At 41.7% G+C, this 23087-nt stretch overlaps 1 protein-coding gene across 5 annotated transcripts in view; it reads left to right on the forward strand.

Moving 5' to 3' along the window:
- The first annotated feature begins 511 nt into the window (after positions 1–511).
- The window catches only part of CRTC3 (CREB regulated transcription coactivator 3), a 103820-nt gene continuing 81244 nt past the window's right edge, over positions 512–23087 (forward strand). Inside the window, exons 1-2 of one of the 5 annotated variants that reach the window (XR_007475464.1) lie at positions 512–896; positions 8335–8433. Coding sequence is in view for 4 of the 5 variants with exons in the window: in XM_049705783.1 (XP_049561740.1) it covers positions 705–896; positions 8335–8433 (291 nt within the window). In the remaining variant the exon portion in view is untranslated. The remainder of the gene's footprint in view (positions 897–8334; positions 8434–23087) is intronic. The other 4 variants (XM_049705783.1, XM_049705782.1, XM_033402889.2 and 1 more) reach the window with 4 other exon arrangements.

Consider the following 23087-nt stretch of genomic DNA (forward strand, 5'->3'; position numbering starts at 1 on the left):
TTCGGGCAACTCGGGAGATGGCTTTAGAAACTGAGATCCAGATTTAGTAACTTTTTTCTTGGGTGGGCCTGAGCGGACTGTCAACGACACAAATCGAGGGAGGAAGCGGGCTGGGAGGCGGAGGACGGAGGGCAGACGTTAGGCCCCAGAGTGTGGGAACTGAGGGAGAGGATTGCTCAAGCGTAGGTCGCCCCGTTTTCACCCCCTGAAGGAAATCAGCATAACTGGAGGGAAGCCGGGCGAGAAGGATGTTAAAACTGTTCTAAAGTTGTAACGTAAATCCAAAGGCCAGGACGTCCCTACGAGGGAGCGTTTTGGAAAAATGGTACCCTAGCTGCTCCCTCACGTCGGATGCGCTTTGCTCTGCTGACGGGGTTTCCTCAGTGTCTGCGTGGCGGGTCGCGAGCCCGGCTCGGGACGCCGGGGAAAGCCCTCCGGTGGCTGGCGCCGAGCCGGGTCGGGGCCGGGCGGCGGGCGGGCCGCGCCGAGCGGGCCGCGCCGAGGGCGGGGCCGGGCGCGCGGGGGCGGACCTCGGCGCGCTCCCGGCCGCTCGCTGGCGGTGGGGCCGCGGCGGCTCCTCTGCCGGGTCGCGCCGGAGGACGGGCTTCGGGCGGCGGCCGGGGCGGCCTGCGGACGGACGGGTGGGCCGAGGCGCAGGGCCCGCGCCCGCCGTCTCCCCCTCCTGCCGGCGCCGGGCCCGCGCCATGGCCGCCTCGCCGGGCTCGGGCAGCGCCAACCCGCGGAAGTTCAGTGAGAAGATCGCGCTGCACACGCAGCGGCAGGCCGAGGAGACGCGGGCCTTCGAGCAGCTCATGACCGACCTCACCCTGTCGCGGGTGAGGGCCCGGGCCGGCGCGGGCGGGCGGCCACGGCCGCGGGCGGGCCCCGCGCGGCGGGTGAGAGGTCGCGGGGCCGAGGCGATGGCGGGGCCGGGCGGGGTCGCGCCCGCGGAGTGGAACCCGGGAGCGGGGCCGGCGCGGCCGCGGCCTCGGCGCTTGCCTGCCTTCCGACACCCGCTGGAGGTTTGCTGTCGCCGCGGAGGTGGGAGGGTCGCGGGGCAGTGTGTACTGGGAGATGGGAAGGGACCGAGCCCGGGAAGGCGGGCCGCCGAGTGAGGGCGGCCTAAGGGGGAGGGTGACCGGGAGCGCGGGGAGGAAATCACAAACAGCTCGGAGGCGGGCGGTGCGGCTTCTCACTGCTCCGAACATCCACCGCCCGCGAGTCCTCCCGGACTGCTCGGCGTGGAGGGCCCGAGGCACCCACCCGCTCCTTCGGGAGAGCTCCGCGCACCAGTGAATCCAGGGTCGGCCCCGGGCTGGTTTGGGGTCTGTCTGGGTATTGAGATGTGATTCCATGTCGAGTGTGGGACTTCGCTACTCTTCCTCCATGGAGGTGCTGTATCGGTCCGGTTTACTGACTTCAGCCCCGATGGTTCATGAGAACTGGGAAGGTGTACAGCGTTGCTGGTGACGGAGGAGGGTCCAGGAGGAATAAGGCGCCAGCCTGGACAAACACTCGGCGAGGTTAGGTAACTGTCGAGGGAGGCAGTGGAGGATGGAGAGCCAACAGGAGTGTCCGCGCAGAACTGCAGAGAACGAGGGTCAGCGTGAGCGGGGCAGGCAGGCCTTGAGGATCCTGAATGCTGACCTTGAAGGACCATCAGGAGGATGGGGGAGGATGTACAGAAGCGGGGGCGGGGTTGTGGGCAGCCTGAAGGAGAATTGAGAGCAGAGTCGCAAACTGGTGGTCCCTGGCTCGCTGAGCTGCAGACGCGGTATTTTTTGGCCATTGGTGCTTGGGAAAACTTATGGAATCTGTCGCCAGAATTGGGAGATTTTTCATAGAAATCAAAGTTGGAGATTTTAATGTACAGTCAAATTTTCGTTCTTTCTCTCTATTTTAAATATATATATTTATATACATTTAAAATTGGGAGACCCGATAACACTCATCCTGATTTCCCATGTGACAGCTAAGCTGGCTGGAGCTGGGTGATGACTGCCCCCTCAAATGGAGCATGTATTCTCTGGTTGGCCACAGTTCACCCCACAGCCTGTCATGTCCCCCACTCCTGAGGCTAGGTGTCACTTGCCATTTATCATATTTTTGATGGTGTTTTCTTTTAGCGAGGTTAAGGAGAAAGTGAAATATCTCTTGTACTTACATTTCTATCATGATGAGAAGAAATATATATAGATAGTGCTAAACCCTGTAGCTCAGATTCTCTTGAGTTTAGCAAGCCTGACCAACTCTGCCCCATATGATAACTCAATTCAGCCACCACTTTTCTCTATTCTAATTGCTATAAAATTATGATGTCATTTTGTCCTTCACCTTGTACAGGGCATTATTTACATATTAATTCTGCCTGTGTTCTTTTCTACTCTCTACCAATTGCAAGTAAAATAATAAATACTGCTTGGCTCCACTGTGTTCATACACACAAAGGCAAACGATAACACTGAATTTGCCTAGTAATCTTTGCTTATTTAAAATTTTAAGGGTAACTTTCATAATGAAATTATAAAACTGAAACACTTCTTGTAGAGAACTCGTAGATCCCCAAGCATATGTTCCAAGGGTCCAAAGATCTCAGATGGAGAAGAATCTATCCAGTTCATTATTGATAACCAGATGGCAGACATACTGATTTTCCATTACTAGCCCATGGTGGGCATGCTTATAAATGGAACAGACATCGCTAATCAATCTAGGTACTCTTTCCTTTCTGAGTCTGTTGGGCTTCGACTTTTTCTCCATATAATCAGAGTCAGTCCTTCAGAGTTGGAGTTAAATCCTATTTGTTTAGTTGGTGGGATAGATTAGATTATGGAGAATTTTTCACTCTAGCTTTAGGGGTGCAGCCTTACCTGGAAGCAATGGAAATTTTTTGAGAAGAGAATGCTAGGAGGATCAGTTCAATGGTGGTACCTGGGATGATAAGGAGAGGGAAAAAAATGGAGGCAGATATGCCTGGAAAGAGGCTGTTCCTTTGTTCATTCATTAATTTGTTGGTACTTGAGTCCCCAGTGAGGGTGTAGGGGTGGGGGGAGGTGAAGATGTGGTACCTTGCTTCAAAGATCTTATTAATTTGTTTAGCAAATACTTTTTGAGTCTCTAGTGCGTGCTGGGGGTTCGGATGGACACTGGGGATATAGTAGTGTCTCGTCGTAGATTTTAGGGTTTAATGGGGAAGACATTCATTTGACAAGTCAGGACATATTTTGATGAATAATACGAAAGGGAAACAGTTGGGAGTGTATGGTAGGGAATCCTCACCTCTTCTAGTGGCGTAAAGGGTTAGTAGGAGTGGGGAAGGCATGTGAGGGTATATGCTCGTGTGTTGAGGGAGGGGAGAGTGTTTTAGGCACAGGGGACAGAGGTTCAGCAAGGGGATGAGGAGGGTAATTTGAGATGAGGCATTCATGGGGATTTGGGACTTGATCCTAAGGACAATGGAAAGTCATTGAAGGGGTTGAACCAGGGGAGATTTGCATTTTGAAAGAATGCCTCTAGCTCCAGAACGTAGGATAGATCGGAGGAAGAGGTAGCAGGGAAATGCTTTGGAGTCTAGGAGATGTGATGATGGTGGCATTGGCAAGGGTGGTAGCCACAGGGAGGCAGAGAGGTGAACAGATTGATACTTAGGAAGTAGAAAGGACCAGACTTGGTGAATGGATGAGGGAGGTGAGGGAGAGGGAGGACTCAAGGATGATCCCCAGCTTTCAGACTTGAGCCATTCCAGGGTATCCTCTGCTAAGAGAGGGAGCGCTGGCAGGAGCAAGGCGGGAGCTGACTCAGTGTCAGGAGATGCTGAGTTTGAGGTGCCTGTGAGGCATTTAAGTAGAGATGGGCCAGCAGATAGTTGTATATGTGGTCCTGGAGCTCAGGAGAGAAGTCTAGGCTAGTGGGAATCTTTGGTGTGTAGCAGCAGGAGTAGATTCTGCTGCCTAGGAAGAATTTCTAGAAAAGATCTTAGAAATTGGTGGCCTAAATTCTAATTTGGCCCTCTGATTTTTTTTTTCTTCAATTAGGGCCAACAGTGAATATTGTGATTTTACATTAAAATCTGGACTCTGGCTTCTTTTGAAAAAAGAGATCATCTAACAACACTTACCCTACATTTCCGCATGGCAGCGATTGCCTGGAGTTGAATAGCTGCTGCCCCCCTTAGACAGGGCACACGGTGTGTCCTTCAGTTTGCCACAGTCCCCGTCACTCCCTATGGTTTCCTCACAGTAATTCTAGGCTGCTTCGCTTACTTATCTTCCATACCTGGCACCCGTAGGCTTTTGAGTTTGTAACCCCTGCTATACATAGAGTGAAACATGGAAAGGGCCTAGGAGAAGCCCAAGGAGCTCTACCATTTAAAGGGGAGGTAGAGGAGGAGGAGCCAGCAAAGAAGACTGAAGAGCAACCAGAGAGGTAGGAGGAGAGCCAGGAGGATTATGGTTAAGAGAAGGGGATGTGGACCAGCAGCCGAACCCCGTGCTGCTGACTTGGTCTGATGTGATAAGGACTCGTTCTTTGGTCCAGTCATGTGGAGGTCATTGGTAACCTTGGTGGGAGCCACCACGTCCACAGTGTGCTGGGTGGAAGGGAGGTTGTGAGGCACTGAGGCCTTGAATGGAGGAAGTGGGACAGGGTTGGGAACTTGTTCAAGAAGTTTGGCTTTGAAGGACAACTGGTAGTGTGGAGAAACCACACGATCAATAGCACATCAACCTGGAGTGTTAATTTTGCTGGAATATTTGGGAAAAACTATTACTTTTATAGTAAAACAAACAATAGATATGTTATGGCATAGTGAGGCCTCAGAGAGGAATAGAGGAGACTAGAAAGATTAGATTTGGGCTGAATATGGAGCGTTCTCTCTTTGCCAGCCACTGTGCTGATCACTTTACGTTCATTATCTCATGTAGTTCTCACAGTAACCCTGTGGACTGTGTATCTGGAGCGATCCTCACTTTGCGGGAGAGCAAACAGACTTGAGACATAAGGTTGCGTGGCTGGTAAGAGGAAGAGCTGGGGTTTGATTATGGTTGTCACACTGAATGTCTATATGCTGAACTGCTTTTTCTCCCCCATTAGGATATCTAATTGTACCAGCGGCATTTGTTGAAAACAGTTTTCTTTCTCCATTGAATTGCTCTGACACTTTTGTCAAAAATCAACTGGCCATGTATACATCGGTCTATTTTTGGACTCTCTCCTGTTCTGTTGATCTGTTCATCTCTCTTTTGAACAACAGCACATTGCCTGGATTACGATAGCTTTATAGTCAGTCTTGAAACAAGGTAACTTAAGTCTTCCACCTTTACCGTTCTTAAAAATTGCTTTGGCTACTCTAGGTCATTCGCACATCTACAGATTTTAGAATTATCGATTTCTGTGAAAAGGGCTGCTGGGATTGTGTTGACTACTACAACACTTTTTCAAAAAGGAATTAGTGAGACTTAGATCTCATTTCATATAGACATTGGAGAAAATTCCACTAAAAGTGTGTGACTATAGGCTAAAAGTTGCTAACTCAAGGTACTGGGTGAGGCAGGTCAGGAAAATGAGTGGAGGGGCGCGGAATGAGATGGTAAATGGTAGCTGATCTTGGGCCATAGTGGAGGAGTAACAGGGTACAGTGAGGACACGGGCAAACCCGTGTTAGATAGAACCCAAGCGCTATCTAAGGGGGCAGGCATTTCTCAGCTCCACGCACTTTTGCCATGAAGAATATGGGTTCAGTGTCATTAGATCTTTCAGTCAAGACAAGATGGAAATCCAGATGTTTGTGGCTTCTTGCAATTTAAAAATTTAAAACATTGAGTGGGTCAGACAGAACTCTGTAGGCTAACCATGTCCTGTCGCCTGCCAGTCCATGACCTCTGCCTCAGGCTAATCAGCCTTTTGTCCTCATTTTCCTCATCAGTAAGCATGACGGTATTGAAGACAGTCTCTAAGGTTCTTTCTAGCTCAATGGCTCTAAATTTCAAAAGAGAAAAGTGTCAGAATTACTCAAGGGTTTAGGAGGTAGTTGAGGTTATCAACAATAATGATAATATTTTGAGCAGTTGTCCAGACCTGTACACTTTACACACCACTGTCATGTCTGTTCTCTGTTTTAATCCTTCCACCGTCTTTGTGAAGTAGGCAGCAGAATAATCTGTGCAACCACATGGGAGCTCCGGTTTACAAAGTCAGGTCTTCCTGTTCCAAATCCATTGCTCTTTTTACTGTAGCACAACCGTCTCTGAAGACTCTAGAAATGGGCAGTTTGGTAGGGACAGCAGATATGGACGACCGCTAAGAGAGCCTCAAGCTCAGTTGAAGGCAAATCTCTAGCTAGATTTAGAACTTAGCTTGGTTGAAGTGTCAAGGCTTTTGGGTAAGAGTTGAAGCCTTTGTGAGAACTCCCTGCAGGTAGGAACTTTGGCACGTATTCATCTTAGTAAGCTAGCGTCTGGCACAGTACCTGACACACAGTTAAACGTTTTTATGTAAGTGACTAAGTGGATGGATTGATGCAAGAAGGAATCAAAGGCTTTAGATCAAGGGGGCTGAGAATTTTGTCGAGAGACTTTCAAGGATAGAGAGTCAAATGCTTCTGGTTGAGAATGTCAAGATCAAAAGCTGAGACTTTATAACTTAGCTGATAGATGGGAAAAGCTCATCATGGCTTCCTTCTCATATTTGGCTCTCAGATCTGGGTTTTGATTAATAGAGTTGTACTGTGCAGTATGTTTGAGAATTCAAGTACAGTGGATATAAGGAAGTTAAGGCTGCCAAAGGGTTTTATATGCCTTTAAAACTTCCAAACAGATACAAGTCCTTATCTTTGGAGATGCATATTGAAATATGGAATGCTAGGATGCCTGGATTTCTTTCAGTGGAGTGCAGTGGGTGATGGAGGAGGTAAAGATGAATCAAGATTGGATGTAAGTTGATCATTGTTGGAGCTGGAAGATGAAGAGATGGGGTTTCATTTTACTTGTCTCTATTTTGTACGTATTTGAAAATTTTCATAATAAATGTAAAAACAAAAAATCAGAGCACTTCATAGGTGCAGCGATGCTTTTGGTCAACCAAACTTCACTTTTCTCTGAGCTTGTGAATAGTATGATCATTGAGGGAGAAATGGAACAAAGGAAAGGTACATGGCAGAAATAAGAATGTGGGTTTTGAGTTAGCCATAGCTCAGCCTCCTCTAGCTGTGTGACCTTGGGCAGGTGTCTGAACTTCCCTGAGTCTGGGTCTCCACGTTCGTAAAAGCAGGATCATGTGGTCTCCCTTGGTGATTGCTGAGAGGGTTAGGGATAAAGTGGGCAGAGCGTCTGAGGACAGCATCTGGCTCATCTTAGGGGCTCATATCTGGTAGTTTTTATTATTATTAGACAAAGACAGAGAGTAATGAAAGGGTAAAAACCTGCCTCGGAGTTCCTATCTACCCTTTCTTCCCTACATGAATTACAAGTGCCAAGGGTTACATAACCACAGAGGTAATTTATTATTTTAGAAGCAGAACTCTTAAAGACCAAATTGGACCACTCTGGGGTTTACAAGAACTGTAACCAGTTTACTGCCTTTTGAAAAATGAAGCAAGGAAGAACTTACAGAAGAAAAGCATATTAAAACAGTGGGATACCATTTTATACCTGTTCAGTTGACCTCCTTCTTTTCCCCAATTAATGATAATTTCCAGTGTTAGTGAGTTTTTGGTCAAACTGTTTTCTCATATATACATTGGTATACCCTCTGGGAAAACATCTTGGCAGTGTGTATGGAGAGCCATCAAAAGGCCCAAACCCAGAGACTTAGGAATCACTCTTTGCAGTGTGTTCTAAGGAAATAATTCAGAAGAAGAAATGTCATATAGCCATTAAAAATGCTTATGTAATATCATAGAAAAGAGTTATGATGTAAGCATGCAAGATTGTACCTATGTTGTGGTCACCACTGTGCAGTTATTACACATAAATGTAAAAGGAGACTGGAAAAGAGCATGGAGAAGGGAAGATAGTCAGTGTGTTAGAGTCATGGACAGTGGCTTAGTTTTTTTTAAGAAATTCTTTTGTTGCTGTGCCTCCACACACATACACTCAAAGACCGTGCAAGAGTACCTCACTGTCATGGCTGAGACATTTAGCACAGGGGTAAATTCTTTCCAAAAATAGACTAATCAAAACCCAGAAAGCACTGGAAACCTGAAGGTTTTAAGTAGAGAAGAAACTGAAGCCAAGACTTTCACTCTTGAACCATTTCGCTACACAACACCATACTTTGATGCTTCTTTCAGATCTTTGCTGTCATCTCTCAACAACTTTGAAATGTCTTTGTCCCCAGGTTCAATTTCAGAAGCTTCAGCAACTGCGCCTTACACAGTACCATGGAGGATCCTTACCCAATGTGAGCCAGCTGCGGAGCAGTGCCTCCGAGTTTCAGGTACCTGAGATACTTACTTTCTTTGAGCTGAGTGGAGTGTAAAAAGAGAAGCAAAAATTTTCCTTGAAAAGATTAGATCTTGGCTTCCCTGGTGGCGCAGTGGTCGGGAGTCCGCCTGCCAGTGCAGGGGACATGGGTTCGAGCCCTGGTCCGGGAGGATCCCGCATGCCACGGAGCAGCTGAGTCCATGCGCCACAGCTGCTGAGCCTGCGCTGTGGATCCCACGAGCCACAACTACTGAAGCCCGCGTGCTTAGAGCCTGTGCTCCGCGGCAAGAGAGACCAGCACCATGAGGGGCCCTTGCACTCGCCACAACTAGAGAAAAGCCTGCGTGTAGCAACGAAGACCCAACGCAGCCAAAAATAAAAGAAAAAGAAAAAAAGATTAGATCTTGAAGATAAACTGGGCTTAGATACAGTTCAGTGTTCTTCTGGGAAGTCCATTGTTATTCTTTTTCCTAGTTACTGCAGCATAAGATAGTGTTATTTCACAAATGGTCTAAGGCAGCACTGTCCATTGGAAATATAATGTGAGTCACATATGTCATTTAAACATTTCTAGTAGCCACATTAAAGAAAAAGAAACCAGTATAATTAATTTTAATATTATTTAAATGATTTAAATAATTATTTGACCCAATCTATCCAAAATATTATTGTTTAAACATAGAATCAATATTAAAAAACATTAATGAGATATTTCACATTCTTTTTTTTCTTTTTTTTCAATTAAGTCTTTGAAATCTGGTGTGTATTTTGCACTTAAAGCACATCTTAATTTGTACCAGCCATGTTTCACTACCTTCATGTGGCTAGTTTCTACCATGCTGGACAGGACAAATCTACAGCATAGATAAATGGTCTGTACTGCACTTATTTTTAAATTAAAAAAAAATTTTTTTTTGGCTGTGTTGGGTCTTCGTTGCTGCGCGTGGGCTTTCTCTAGCTGAGGTGAGCAGGGGCTACTCTTTGTCGAGGTGCGTGGTCTTCTCATTGCAGCAGCTTCTCTTGTTGTGGAGCACAGGCTCTAGATGCATGACCTTCAGTAGTTGCAGTATGTGGGCTCAGTAGTTGTGGTGCGTGGGCTCAGTAGTTGTGGCTTGCAGGCTCTAGAGCACAGGGTCAGTAGTTGTGGCGCACGGGCTTAGTTGCTCCGTGGCATGTGGGATCTTCCCAGACCAGGGATCGAACCCCTGTCCCCTACATTGGCAGGCGGATGCTTAACCATTGCACCACCAGGGAAGTCCCTATATTGCATTTAGATTAGTGCAGTGTCATAGGGTGCTTTAATCATTCATATTAGTGAAGAGCCTTGTTCAAAACAATGTGGAATTGGTGATTTAGACAGTGGTATATGGTACTGTTTTTAAGATCTGAATTAGATTTAGATATCCTAGTCTTTGAATAATTAGGAGGCTGACATTCTAATTATACAATTTAAGGTTCAGTGTTAAATTTCTTTGTTGTGAAATCTGGTTCACTTTGTTTGATGATGTCCCGTAAAGCAGAAATATTATTTAAATGGATACTTCCATTTGGGAGTGCTAATAGGAACTCTTAAATGTAATGTGATTAGAAAAAGTACTATATGAACATATTTGTACCTTAGTACACTGGAATCTTGTCTTTAATGAGTTTGGAATCTCACTATAATACTGCCTATATTAGAAATCTACCTCTGTAGATCAAACTATCTTATATGTTGGCTATTGGGTCATTCAGTATCCAAATAAAGTAGATCTCTGCTTTATGCTGGATTTCATGCTTCAGAAGATAGAACTTTGTCAAGATATGCTGTGTTTGAAATCCCGATTTTGTGGTACTTTCCTGTCAACTTTAGAGGAATATAGAATGTACTGTAGTGTCCTTTTCCTTGTGTATTGGGGGATGGGATGAAGTGACAGACCCAGGGCTTCCCGGGATTCTTTCTCTGAGTAATTTTTAAACTTTGAAACAATCACAAACTTACAGAAAAGTTGGATGTACAGTAAAAATAACTGTATTTTTACCCTTGAGAATAAGTTGCTGACCTAATGCCCTATCAACCCAAAATACTTCACCGTGTATTTCCTACAAGCAAGGCCGTTGTTCTACATAATCTGAATAGAACCATCAAAATCAGGAAATTAACAGTGATGCATTATTACCATTTGATCCTGAGACCCTATTCAGGTTTCACCAGATGTCCCATTACTGTCCTGTACAGCAAAAGGATCCAGTTCAGAGCACATACATTGTCTTTAGTCTCCTTCAGTCTAGAACAATTTTTCAATCTTTTATTTTTGACATTAAAGAAATTATTTTTGACTTTTGTGACCTTGCCACTTCTGAAGATCACAGGCCAGTTCTTTTTTAGAATATCTCTCTGTTGGGGTTTGTCTGTTTCTTCATGATTGGATTCAGATTACGCATCTTTGGCAGGAATAGCCAAAGGTGGTTCTGTTATTGTATCCCATTAAGTGGGTGATTTTTCATTTTCATGATGTTCACTTTTATCACGTAGTTAAGGTGGTGTCTGTCAGTCTTCTCCACTCTGAAGTTACTCTTCTCCTTTGTAATTAATAGGTATTTTGTGAGGAGATACTTTATCCTGATTCTCATCAAACTTTCAATTTATACATTTATTTATTTATTTCTATATTTGTGGTTTTGTGATTTCTTATTTTTTTCCATGGTTTATAATCTATAACTATTATTGTTATTTTGGTCCTCACATTATCCCTGATTAGGCCAATAGGAGCTCCTTCCCAGGATTCTTGTCAAACAGAAAAAAAGGGAATCCCAGAAGCATAAATTTTTTTTAAGCAAACATTTTTGAAGTGTAATTTATATGCAATACAATTGACCTTCTTTAGATTTACAGGTTATGTTGTATAATTACCACCACAATCAAGATACAGAACAGTTTCGTCATCCCCCAGAAGTTCCCTTAATATCCCTTTGTAATCTATTCCCATCCCCTACCTCCAGCCTCTGGAACCAGTGATATGTAGTTTTGCCTTTTCCAATGTATCCTATAAACAGAATCAGAAGTAGAGTTCTTCTTTCACTTAGCAATTGCATTTGAGACTCATCCATGTTGTGGCATGTATGAGTTTCCTAGAGCTGCCGTAACAAAGTACCACAAACTGGGTGGCTTACATTTTGAACAGCAGAAATTTATTCTCTCACAGTTCTGAGGCTGGAATTGTGAAATCAAGGTGTCCGTAGGGCCATGCTCTCTGGGGACTCTAGGGAAGAATCCTTCCTCGTCTCTTCCTAGCTTCTCTTGGTTGCCTCCAGTCCTTGGTGTCCCTTGGCTTGTAGCTCCATCATTCTGCTCTCTGCCTCCATTCCATATGACCTTCTTCCCTGTTTGTCTGTGTCCAAATCTCCCCCTTCCTTCTCTTATAAAGACGCCAGTCATTGGATTTAGGGCCCACCCTAATCCAGTATGACCTCATCTTAACTTGTTTACATCTGCAAAGATTCTCTTCCCAAATAAAGTCACATTCATGGGTACTTGGGGTTAGGACTTGAACAAATCTTTTTTGGGGAACATGATTCAACCCACTACGTTGCAGTTATCAGTAGTTGACTCTTCTTATTGCTGAGTAGTATTCCATTGTATGGAGGTACTATAATTGGTTTATCCATTCATCACTTGATGAGCATTTGGATTGTTTCCACCTTTTGACAATTGTGAGGAAAGATATTCACATTCAGTTTTTGTGTAAACACCTAGTAGTGGAACTGCTGGATCAAATGTAAGTGTATATTTAACTTTGTAAGAGACTGCCAAACTGTTTTACAAAGTGGCTATACCATTTCACATTCCAGCAATGTTCCAGTGACTCTGCATTCTCTCCAGCCCTTGGTATTTCATTTCTTTTTTTAAAAATTGTGGTTAAAAAAACACAACATAAAATTTATCATCTTAACCATTTTTTTGGACTTTTTATTTTATTTTATTTTTTTCACACACACACACTGTATTTTATTTTTATAAGAGATAAATAAACTGACACCAAGCATTGTAAATGGATGACCACAACAAAAACAACAATGATTGCAATTACCAAACACGAAACACACTCATACTATGTCATAATATTGACATTCAGTCCAGTAATCCTCCACTGTAACAGCGCCTTTACTTTGCAGTGAAAATTGATTTGTATATTTTTTGCCTCTGAGTCCTTGTGGGATTATTATTTTTTTTATTCAAACAGAAAGTCACATATATTATGATCATCCTCATCAGTTCACTCAGTCCCATGTATTTAATTTTCTTTTTCATCTTGATCTTTTGTTAGCACTTTTATGAATTCATCAGTTTTCCATTAGAGTTCTGAAAATGCTTATTCATTCAGTTCAGCAATATAGTCAGTTACCAGAAACCTGTACTTGTCAGAGTCTTTTCCATGAATTCCTGGAAGATGAAACCCTTTTATAGAAACATTTTTGCGAAAGCTTCAGAGTACACCCAGAACTGTCTGTAAATGACAAAAGACTTAAAAATGACCACGGTTAAAGATTTGGTGAAAGTTCATAATAATGCAATTGACAAGGAAATTTAGTTATTTCTGAGATACATTTTAAAGTAATAACTAGAATTATGACTTATAACATTATACCAGAACATATAAGATTTTTAGAAATCTCATGTAATGTCTGAAACATTTACATTAACATATTTCCATATAAATAACCCAAAGAAAGTTCAGCATTAGTTGTTTTTTTTGTTTGTTTTTTTATACTGCAGGTTCTTATTAGTCATCAGTTTTATACACATCAGTGTATACATGTCAATCCCAATCGCCCAATTCAGCACACCACCATCCCCACCCCACCGCGGTTTTCCCCCCTTGGTGTGCATACGTTTGTTCTCTACATCTGTGTCTCACCTTCTGCCCTGCAAACCGGTTCATCTGTACCATTTTTCTAGGTTCCACATACATGCGTTAATATACGATATTTGTTTTTCTCTTTCTGACTTACTTACTCCGTATGACAGTCTCTAGATCCATCCACATCTCAACAAATGACTCAATTTCGTTCCTTTTTATGGCTGAGTGATATTCCATTGTATATATGTACCACAACTTCTTTATTCATTCATCTGTCGATGGGCATTTAGGTTGCTTCCATGACCTGGCTCTTGTAAATAGTGCTGCAATGAACATTGGGGTGCATGTGTCTTTTTGAATTATGGTTTTCTCTGGGTATATGCCCAGTAGTGGGATTGCTGGATCATATGGTAATTCTATTTTTAGTTTTTTAAGGAACCTCCATACTGTTCTCCATAGTGGCTGTATCAATTTACATTCCCACCAACAGTGCAAGAGGGTTCCCTTTTCTCCACACCCTCTCCAGCATTTGTTGTTTGTAGATTTTCTGATGATGCCCATTCTAACTGGTGTGAGGTGATACCTCATTGTAGTTTTGATTTGAATTTCTCTAATAATTAGCGATGTTGAACGTCTTTTCATGTGTTTGTTGGCAATCTGTATATCTTCTTTGGAGAAATGTCTATTTAGGTCTTCTGCCCATTTTTGGATTGGGTTGTTTGTTTCTTTAATATTGAGCTACGTGAGCTGTTTATATATTTTGGAGATTAATCCACTGTCCGTTGATTCGTTTGTGAATATTTTCTCCCATTCTGAGGGTTGTCTTTTCGTCTTATTTATGGTTTCCTTTCCTGTGCAAAAGCGTTTAAGCTTCATTAGGTCCCATTTGTTTATTTTTGTTTTTATTTCCATTACTCTAGGAGGTGGATCAAAAAAGATCGTGCTGTGATTTATGTCAAAGAGTGTTCTTCCTATGTTTTCCTCTAAGAGTTTTAGAGTGTCTGGTCTTACATTTAGGTCTCTAATCCATTTTGAGTTTATTTTTGTGTATGGTGTTAGGGAGTGTTCTAATTTCATTCTTTTACATGTAGCTGTCCAGTTTTCCCAGCACCACTTATTGAAGAGACTGTCTTTTCTCCATTGTATATCTTTGCCTCCTTTGTCATAGATTAGTTGACCATAGGTGCGTGGGTTTATATCTGGGCTTTCTATCTTGTTCCATTGATCTATGTTTCTGTTTTTGTGCCAGTACCATATTGTCTTGATTACTGTAGCTTTGTAGTATAGTCTGAAGTCAGGGAGTCTGATTCCTCCTGCTCCGTTTTTTTTCCTCAAGACTGCTTTGGCTATTTGGGATCTTTTGGGTCTCCACACAAATTTTAAGATGATTTGTTCTAGTTCCGTAAAAAATGCCATTGGTAATTTGATAGGGATTGCATTGAATCTGTAGATTGCTTTGGGTAATATAGTCATTTTCACAATATTGAGTCTTCCAATCCAAGAACATGGTATATCTCTCCATCTGTTGGTATCATCTTTAATTTCTTTCATCAGTGTCTTATAGTTTTCTGCATACAGGTCTTTTGTTTCCCTAGGTAGGTTTAGTCCTAGGTGTTTTATTCTTTTTGTTGCAGTGGTAAATGGGAGTGTTTCCATAATTTCTCTTTCAGATTTTTCATCATTAGTGTATAGGAATGCAAGAGATTTCTGTGCATTAATTTTGTATCCTGCAACTTTACCAAATTCATTGATTAGCTCTAGTAGTTTTCTGGTGGCATTTTTATGATTCTCTATGTATAGTATCATGTCATCTGCAAACAGTGACAGTTTGACTTCTTCTTTTCCAATTTGTATTCCTTTTATTTCTTTTTCTTCTTTGATTGCTGTGGCTAGGACTTCCAAAACTATGTTGAATAATGGTGGTGAGAGTGGACATCCTTTTCTTGTTCCTGATCTTAGAGGAAATGCTTTCAGTTTTTCACCATTGAGAATGATGTTTGCTGTGGGTTTGTCGTATATGGCCTTTATTAGGTTGAGGTAGTTTCCCTCTATGCCCACTTTCTGGAGAGTTTTTATCATAAATTGGTGTTGAATTTTGTCACAAGCTTTTTCTGCATCTATTGAGATGATCATATGGTTTTTATTCTTCAATTTGTTAATATGGTGTATCACATTGATTGATTTGCATATATTGAAGAATCCTTGCATCCCTGGGATAAATCCCACTTGATCATGGTGTATGATCCTTTTAATGTTTTGCTGGATTCTGTTTGCTAGTATTTTGTTGAGGATTTTTGCATCTATATTCATCAGTGATATTGGTCTGTAATTTTCTTTTTTTGTAGTATCTTTGTGTGGTTTTGGTATCAGAGTGATGGTGGCCTCATAGAATGAGTTTGGGAGTGTTCCTTCCTCTGCAATTTTTGGGAAGAATTTGAGAAGGATGGATGTTAGCTCTTCCCTAAATGTTTGATAGAATTCACCTGTGAAGCCATCTGGTCCTGGACTTTTGTTTGTTGGAAGATTTTTAACCACAGTTTCAATTTCATTACTTGTGATTGGTCTGTCCATATTTTCTGTTTCTTCCTGGTTCAGTCTTGGAAGGTTATACCTTTCTAAGAATTTGTCCATTTCTTCCAGGTTGTCCATTTTATTGGCATAGAGTTACTTGTGGTAGCCTCTTAGGATGCTTTGTATTTCTGTGGTATCTGTTGTAACTTCTCCTTTTTCATTTCTAATTTTATTGATTTTAGTCCTCTCCCTCTTTTTCTTGGTGAGTCTGGCTAATGGTTTATCAATTTTGTTTATTTTCTCAAAGAACCAGCTTTTAGTTTTATTGATATTTGTTATTGTTTTCTTTGTTTCTATTTCATTTATTTCTGCTCTGATCTTTATGATTTCTTTCCTTCTGCTAACTTTGGGTTTTGTTTCTTCTTCTTTCTCTAGTTCCTTTAGGTGTAAGGTTAGATTGTTTACTTGAGATTTTTCTTGTTTCTTGAGGTAGGCTTGTAAACCTCCCTCTTAGAACTGCTTTTGCTGCATCCCATAGGTTTTGTTTTTATTTTATTTATTTTTTTATTTTTTGCGGTACGCGGGCCTCTCACTGTTGTGGCCTCTCCCGTTGCGGAGCACAGGCTCTGGACACGCAGGCTCAGTGGCCATGGCTCACGGGCCTAGCCACTCCGCGGCATGTGGGATCTTCCTGGGCCGGGGCACGAACCCGTGTCCCCTGCATCGGCAGGCGGACTCTCAACCACTGCCCCACCAGGGAAGCCCAGAAGGCAGGTTCTTTACCACTGGACCACCAGGGAAGTCCCCTCCATAGATTTTTAGACTCAGCTTTTTGACTTCTACAAAAAGTCGTGTTGGGATTTTAAGTGGGATTTCACTGAATCTGTAATCAGGTTGGGGAGAACTGATGTTTTAATACTGAGTTTTCTTATCCATGAACATGGAACAGAAGCAGAGATTTTTGATTCAAGTTAAGTTGCTTATAATTAGTTATTTAAACACAGTCCACTTCCTTTTATGTTTATAGATCATTTTGGAGTTTACAGAATGTTTTCACAACTCTTATTCTACTTGATCCTTAAATACATTAGTTGGTAAGCATAGCACTATATTAATATTGGTTAAAGACCAATTTTCTATCCTAATGGAGGATCTGAAAGTACATTCTTTTCACCTAACCCATTGGGCCCTTATTAAGAGAACACAAACTTACCAGATGAGTAAACCAAAGTAAGCTTTTCAGGCTAACTTCTGATAATCCTTAGCAACGGACAGGTCATTGGTCAGGGGTGGCTAAGGTTACAGCCCTCCTATTTCTAGGCAGGGCCTGGCCTGTGTACACTGAAGGCAGAGAGAGGAAGTGGCATTATCTTCTTCTCTGAGGGCTAGGGCTGTCTCTTCTGGTTAGGGGAGGGCCTGCCGTTCTCCAGTGCGTTGCAGCCTGCGTAACAGTGAGGGCGCCTGTTGGCTGTGCAGCCTGATTGTCAGGCAGCTACAGAGAGAGGGACAGAGGGCATCTCTTTGTATAGTGCTATCTGGGTACAGTTGTAGCCTTTCACATCCTTCACATAACCTCCCTAGTTCTTTCAAATTATATCACTAAAAACTAATCACACTTTTTTACATTTCTGACTACTACATTTTTTAAAAATTGGGTCATCTTGTTTATAACTGAGAGTTTATAATTTAGGGAGCAATCTGGCGGCCAAAGGGAGAAAGCCCTATTGCAAGCAGAAGGGCTTGGCCAGATGCAAAATGGTGATTTTTCTGAGACCCACGACCAATACAAGTGGGTATAGTGAGGCCCAGAGTTTGCATAGCAAGTATTGTTGGAGAAGCAGAACTTAAAAATCGAGTCTTTGACTCCTAGTTCAATTTTAGTGGCTTTCCTTTGCTGAATTTCCTTTAAAAGTTTTATAAGATTCTTTAAAAAATGACTGGCAGGGAATTCCCTGAGGTCCAGTGGTTAGGACTCCACGCTTTCACTGCTGAGGGTGCGGGTTCTATCTCTGGTCAGGGAACTAAGATCCCGCAAGCTTCACAGTGCAGCCAAAAAAAAAAAAAAGATTGGCAAGGTACATTGGTTAAATTCAAACAATGGAAAACAGAAGTAGCAATATTAACCTCAAAATACTGCTGCTAATAATAGCCAACATTTGTTGAGTATGAGCTATGTGTCAGACACTGCATTAAGCTCACTACATAGATTATTTAATTTTCACAAAAACCCATTGGGTATATGTATTTGGTAATTGTCATAGCATTATTTGAGTTGTATGTGATATAATAACATAGCAACAAATTGCAAAAAGCAAAAACTAGTAAAATTAGGAGAATGTGACAGCACAATTGTAGATTTTTAATTTACTATAACAGTTGAGTCAGTACCCAAAATATAGAGTGATATCATTAGCAAATGAGGATTACTATATACAAAATGATTTTTGATAAAAGTCCCTTTTATTTTCTACTCAATATAAAATATGTAAAATCATATATCATTTCTTCAGCCTTCTGCCAGTGAAGCCCTGGTCCTTGAAATACTTTTTTATAATTTTTGTTGAAATATAGTTGATTTACAATGTTATGTTACTTTCAGGTATACAGCAAAGTGATTCATTTACCCATATATAAATATATATATATATATATATATATATATATATATATATATATATATTCTGTTTTTACATTCTCTTCCCTTATAGGTTATTACAAGATATTGAGTATAGTTCCCTGTGCTCAAAAATTTATTCCTATAATTTTTTCTCTAAAAAGGTAAGATAACCTTTTTTACATATTCATAGACAAATTTTAAAAACAACATTTTTTTCCTGATTGTAAAAGTGATGCTTATTATAGAAAACAGGTAACATTTCTGTTCACATTTTGGCTGTTTTCTTTCAGTAGTTTTGTTGTGACTGTAAATATTTTTAACAAAATCAACATCATACTGCATGTATAGTTTTGTATCTTTTTGACGTCATGAACACTTTCTTATGTTTAAATGGTCTTCAAAAACATTATTTCTAGTGATTTATGATATTCTATCACATGGATACACCACAATTTATTGAACTGCTCCCTTATTGTTGGACATTTGGGTTGTTTTCACTATTCATAGAATGTGTGTGTGTGTGTGTGTGTGTGTGTGTGTGTGTGTGTGTGTGTGTGTGTGTGTGTTGTATGTATAAATCGATCATATACTAGGCCAAAGAATTTCTCAGTAAGTTAAAAAAATGTTCCACCGTGATAATCCCAAACTCCTCCAATTTCTGTAGTCGAAGTGCATCTCTCAGAGCTCCTCCAGGCCCTTGTCCTCCTCACTGTGGGCTATGGGGCCTGACAAGGGGGAAAGGGCAGCAGAAGCAGGTTTGGATGAAGGGTGGAGATCTGTGCACCCACCACACAGCACAGGGAACACTCTGAACTTCGAGGAACTGAATTCCCAGGTGGTGAGAAGCTTATGTAGTGAAACAAGAGAGGCTGATTCTCACTGAATATCCTTGCAGATTGTGCAGGGCAGAAAGATGAGATGACAGGGATCTGTCCATCTTGTACTTCTTTTTTTCTGAAGGAAGAGCTGAGGTTCCTGGGTGCTACCTTGTCAGCTTGGAGTTAAATGACCGGCGGGCCTCCAGCCCATCCTCCTACTGAGGCTCCTCAGGCAACCATGGAATTCTCTAAACCTCATCTGTGAATCATGATAATGACAGTCACTTGATGGGGTTGTTATGAGCATCTAGTGAATGCAGAATAAAATGCAGAAGAGCTTTGGAAACTGTCAAGTGTGAAACAACCATCAGTTATTAACACAAATAGTGCTCAGGAACAATTTTGAAGTCAGAAGTTTGTATTTATCACTTTCTACCTCTATTTTTCCTCTGCTCTTCCCATTCTCCCAACCCCACCGAAACCTGTGCTGTCCAGTATGGTAGTCACGAGCCAGATTTACATCTTTAATTAAGATGAAATAAAATTAGAGATTCAGTTTCTCACTCACACTAGCCACACTTCAGGTCTCAGTAGGCGCCACGTGGTGGGTGGCTGCTCCTGCGGTTGGCCCTCTTTATGCTGTGCCTGAGTCCCCATTTCAGCCCTGGGTTAAGGCTTCACCTGGCCCTAAAAACCAGGTGGTTTCAGATGATCTTCCCCTCCTTCCTTTCCTTCATCAGTCAGTGAGATTTTTGTGTCTTGGCTAAAGTGCTTGTTTGGATTACAAGAACAGTTTTCTGGGGGAATTCCCTGGCGGTCCAGTGGTTAGGACTCGATGCTTTCACTGCTGAGGGCCCGGGTTCAATCCCTGGTCTGGGAACTAAGATCCTACGAGCCACGCAGTGCGGCCAAAAAAAAAAAGAAAGAAAAGTATTCTGATTAAATTTCATATAAAAAATTTAAGGATGGACCTAGAGATTATCATATTAAGTGAAGTAAGTCAGACGGAGAAAGAAAAATACCATATGATATCACTTACATGTAGAATCGAAACTATGATACAAATGAACTATTTACAAAACAGAAACAGACTCACAGACTTAGAAAACAAACTTATGGTTACCAAAGGGGAGAGGCAGTGGGGAGGGATAAATTAGGAGTTTGGGATTAGCAGATACAAACTACTATATATAAAATACATAGGGACTTCCCTGGTGGCGCAGTGGTTAAGAATCCACCTGCCAATGCAGGGGACATGGGTTTGAGCCCTGGTCTGGGAAGGTCCCACATGCCTCGGAGCAACTAAGCCCATGTACCACAACTCCTGAGCCTGTGCCCTAGAGCTTGTGAGCCACAACTACTGAGCCAACGTGCCACAACTAAGGAAGCCCGTGCGCCTAGAGCCCATGCTTCGCAACAAGAGAAGCTGCTGCAACTAGAGAAAGCCCATGCGCAGCAACAAAGACCCAACGCAGCCAAAAATAAAAAGATAAATAAATAAATTTATTTTAAAAATAATAAATAAAATAAAATAGATAAACAACAAGGTCCTACTGTATAGCACAGGGAACTATATTCAGTATCCTGTAATAACCATAATGGAAAAGAATATGAAAAAAGTATATATGTGCACATATGTATAACTGAATCACTTTGCTGTATACCAGAAACTAACACAACGTTGTAAATCACTATATTTCAATAAAAAATATAAAAAATTTTAGCTTCCACTTCACTACTCTGAAGCACATTTATCAATATTTCAAAAGAGGACGCCTGCAAAATCACATGTCTCCAGTTGGCAGAATTCCACACAATAAATGATGGAAGTTAATCTGAAAGGCTGTGAGGAAGGGCTTATCCTTAAATAACTGGATGCACACACACCACACACACACACAAACACACATGTGTGTGCACACGCAGGTGGACATCTGAATCAGCATACTGACCCTGGGAGGGCTTTGTGTTCTCCTGTTCCTTACTTCATCTAAGAGAGGATTAACTACTCTTCTTTTTCACTTCTCATTAATTGATAGATAATCAATAAATAAATTCAAAAATTTCTTGAGCACCTACTGTGGTGGCAGAAACATATTTCTGTATGAAGCAGAAGAAAGATGGAAATGAGTAAGTTGGCCCCTCCACAGAAGAAGATTGTGGCCCGGTTAGTCCTTGTTGAACACCCCTCAGCTGTGGTCCTGAAGTCTGGGCAGACTGCATTTGGCCACTGCCCCCATGGAAGTAGGGCTGCTCTGCCTTAAGCCAAGAGTGATCATCATGAAGAAAAAGAAATAAAAGGAATACAAATTGGAAAAGAAGAAGTCAAACTGTCACTTTTTGCAGATGACATGATACTATACATAGAGAATCCTAAAAATGCCACCAGAAAACTACTAGAGCTAATCCGTGAATTTGGTAAAGTTGCAGGATACAAAATTAATGCACAGAAATCTCTTGCATTCCTATGCACTAACAGTGAAAGATCAGAAAGAGAAATTAAGGAAACACTCCCATTCACCACTGCAACAAAAAGAATAAAATACCTAGGAATAAACCTACCTAAGGAGGTAAAAGACCTGTACTCAGAAAACTATGAGACACTGATGAAAGAAATTAAAGATGATACAAACAGTTGGAGCAATATACCATGTTCTTGGATTGGAAGAATCAATATTGTGAAAATGACTATACTACCCAAAGCAATCTACAGATTCAGTGCAATCACTATCAAATTACCAGTGGCATTTTTTACAGAACTAGAACAAAAATTCTTAAAGTTTGTATGGAGACACAAAAGACCCCAAATAGCCAAAGCAGTCTTGAGGGTAAAAAACAGAGCTGGAGGAATCAGACTCCCTGACTTCAGACTATACTACAAAGCTACAGTAATCAAGACAATATGATACTGGCATGAAAACACAGATATAGATCAATGGAATAGGATAGAAAGCCCAGAGATAAACCCACGCACCTATGGTCAACTAATCTATGACAAAGGAGGCAAGGACATACAATGGAGAAAAGACAGTCTCTTCAATAAGTGGTGCTGGGAAAACTGGACAGCTACATGTTAAAGAATGAAATTAGAACACTTCCTAACACCATACACAAAAATAAACTCAAAATGGATTAGAGACCTAAATGTAAGACCAGACACTCTAAAACTCTTAGAGGAAAACATAGGAAGAACACGCTTTGACATAAATCACAGCAAGATCTTTTTTGACTCACCTCCTAGAGTAAGGGAAATTAAAACAAAAATAAACAAATGGGACCTAATGAAGCTTAAAAGCTTTTGCACAGGAAAGGAAACCATAAATAAGACGAAAAGACAACCCTCAGAATGGGAGAAAATATTTGCAAATGAATCAATGGACAAAGGATTAATCTCCAAAATATATAAACAGCTCATACAGCTCAATATTAAAAAAACAAGCAACCCAATCCCAAAATGGGCAGAAGACCTAAATAGACATTTCTCCAAAGAAGACATACAGATGGCCAAGAAGCACATGAAAAGCTGCTCAACATCACTAATTATTGGAGAAATGCAAATCAAAACTACAATGAGGTATCACCTCACACCAGTTAGAATGGGCATCATCAGAAAATCTACAAACAACAAATGCTGGAGAGGGTGTGGAGGGAAGGGAACCCTCTTGCACTGTTGGTGGGAATGTAAATTGATACAGCCACTATGGAGAACAGTATGGAGGTTCCTTAAAAAAACTAAAAATAGAATTACCATATGACCCAGCAATCCCACTACTGGGCATATACCCAGAGAAAACCATAATTCAGAAAGACACATGCACCCCAATGTTCATTGCAGCACTATTTACAATAGCCAGGTCATGGAACCAACCTAAATGCCCAT

Source organism: Orcinus orca, chromosome 2, assembly GCF_937001465.1.
Source record: "Orcinus orca chromosome 2, mOrcOrc1.1, whole genome shotgun sequence".
Lineage (NCBI taxonomy): Eukaryota > Metazoa > Chordata > Mammalia > Artiodactyla > Delphinidae > Orcinus > Orcinus orca.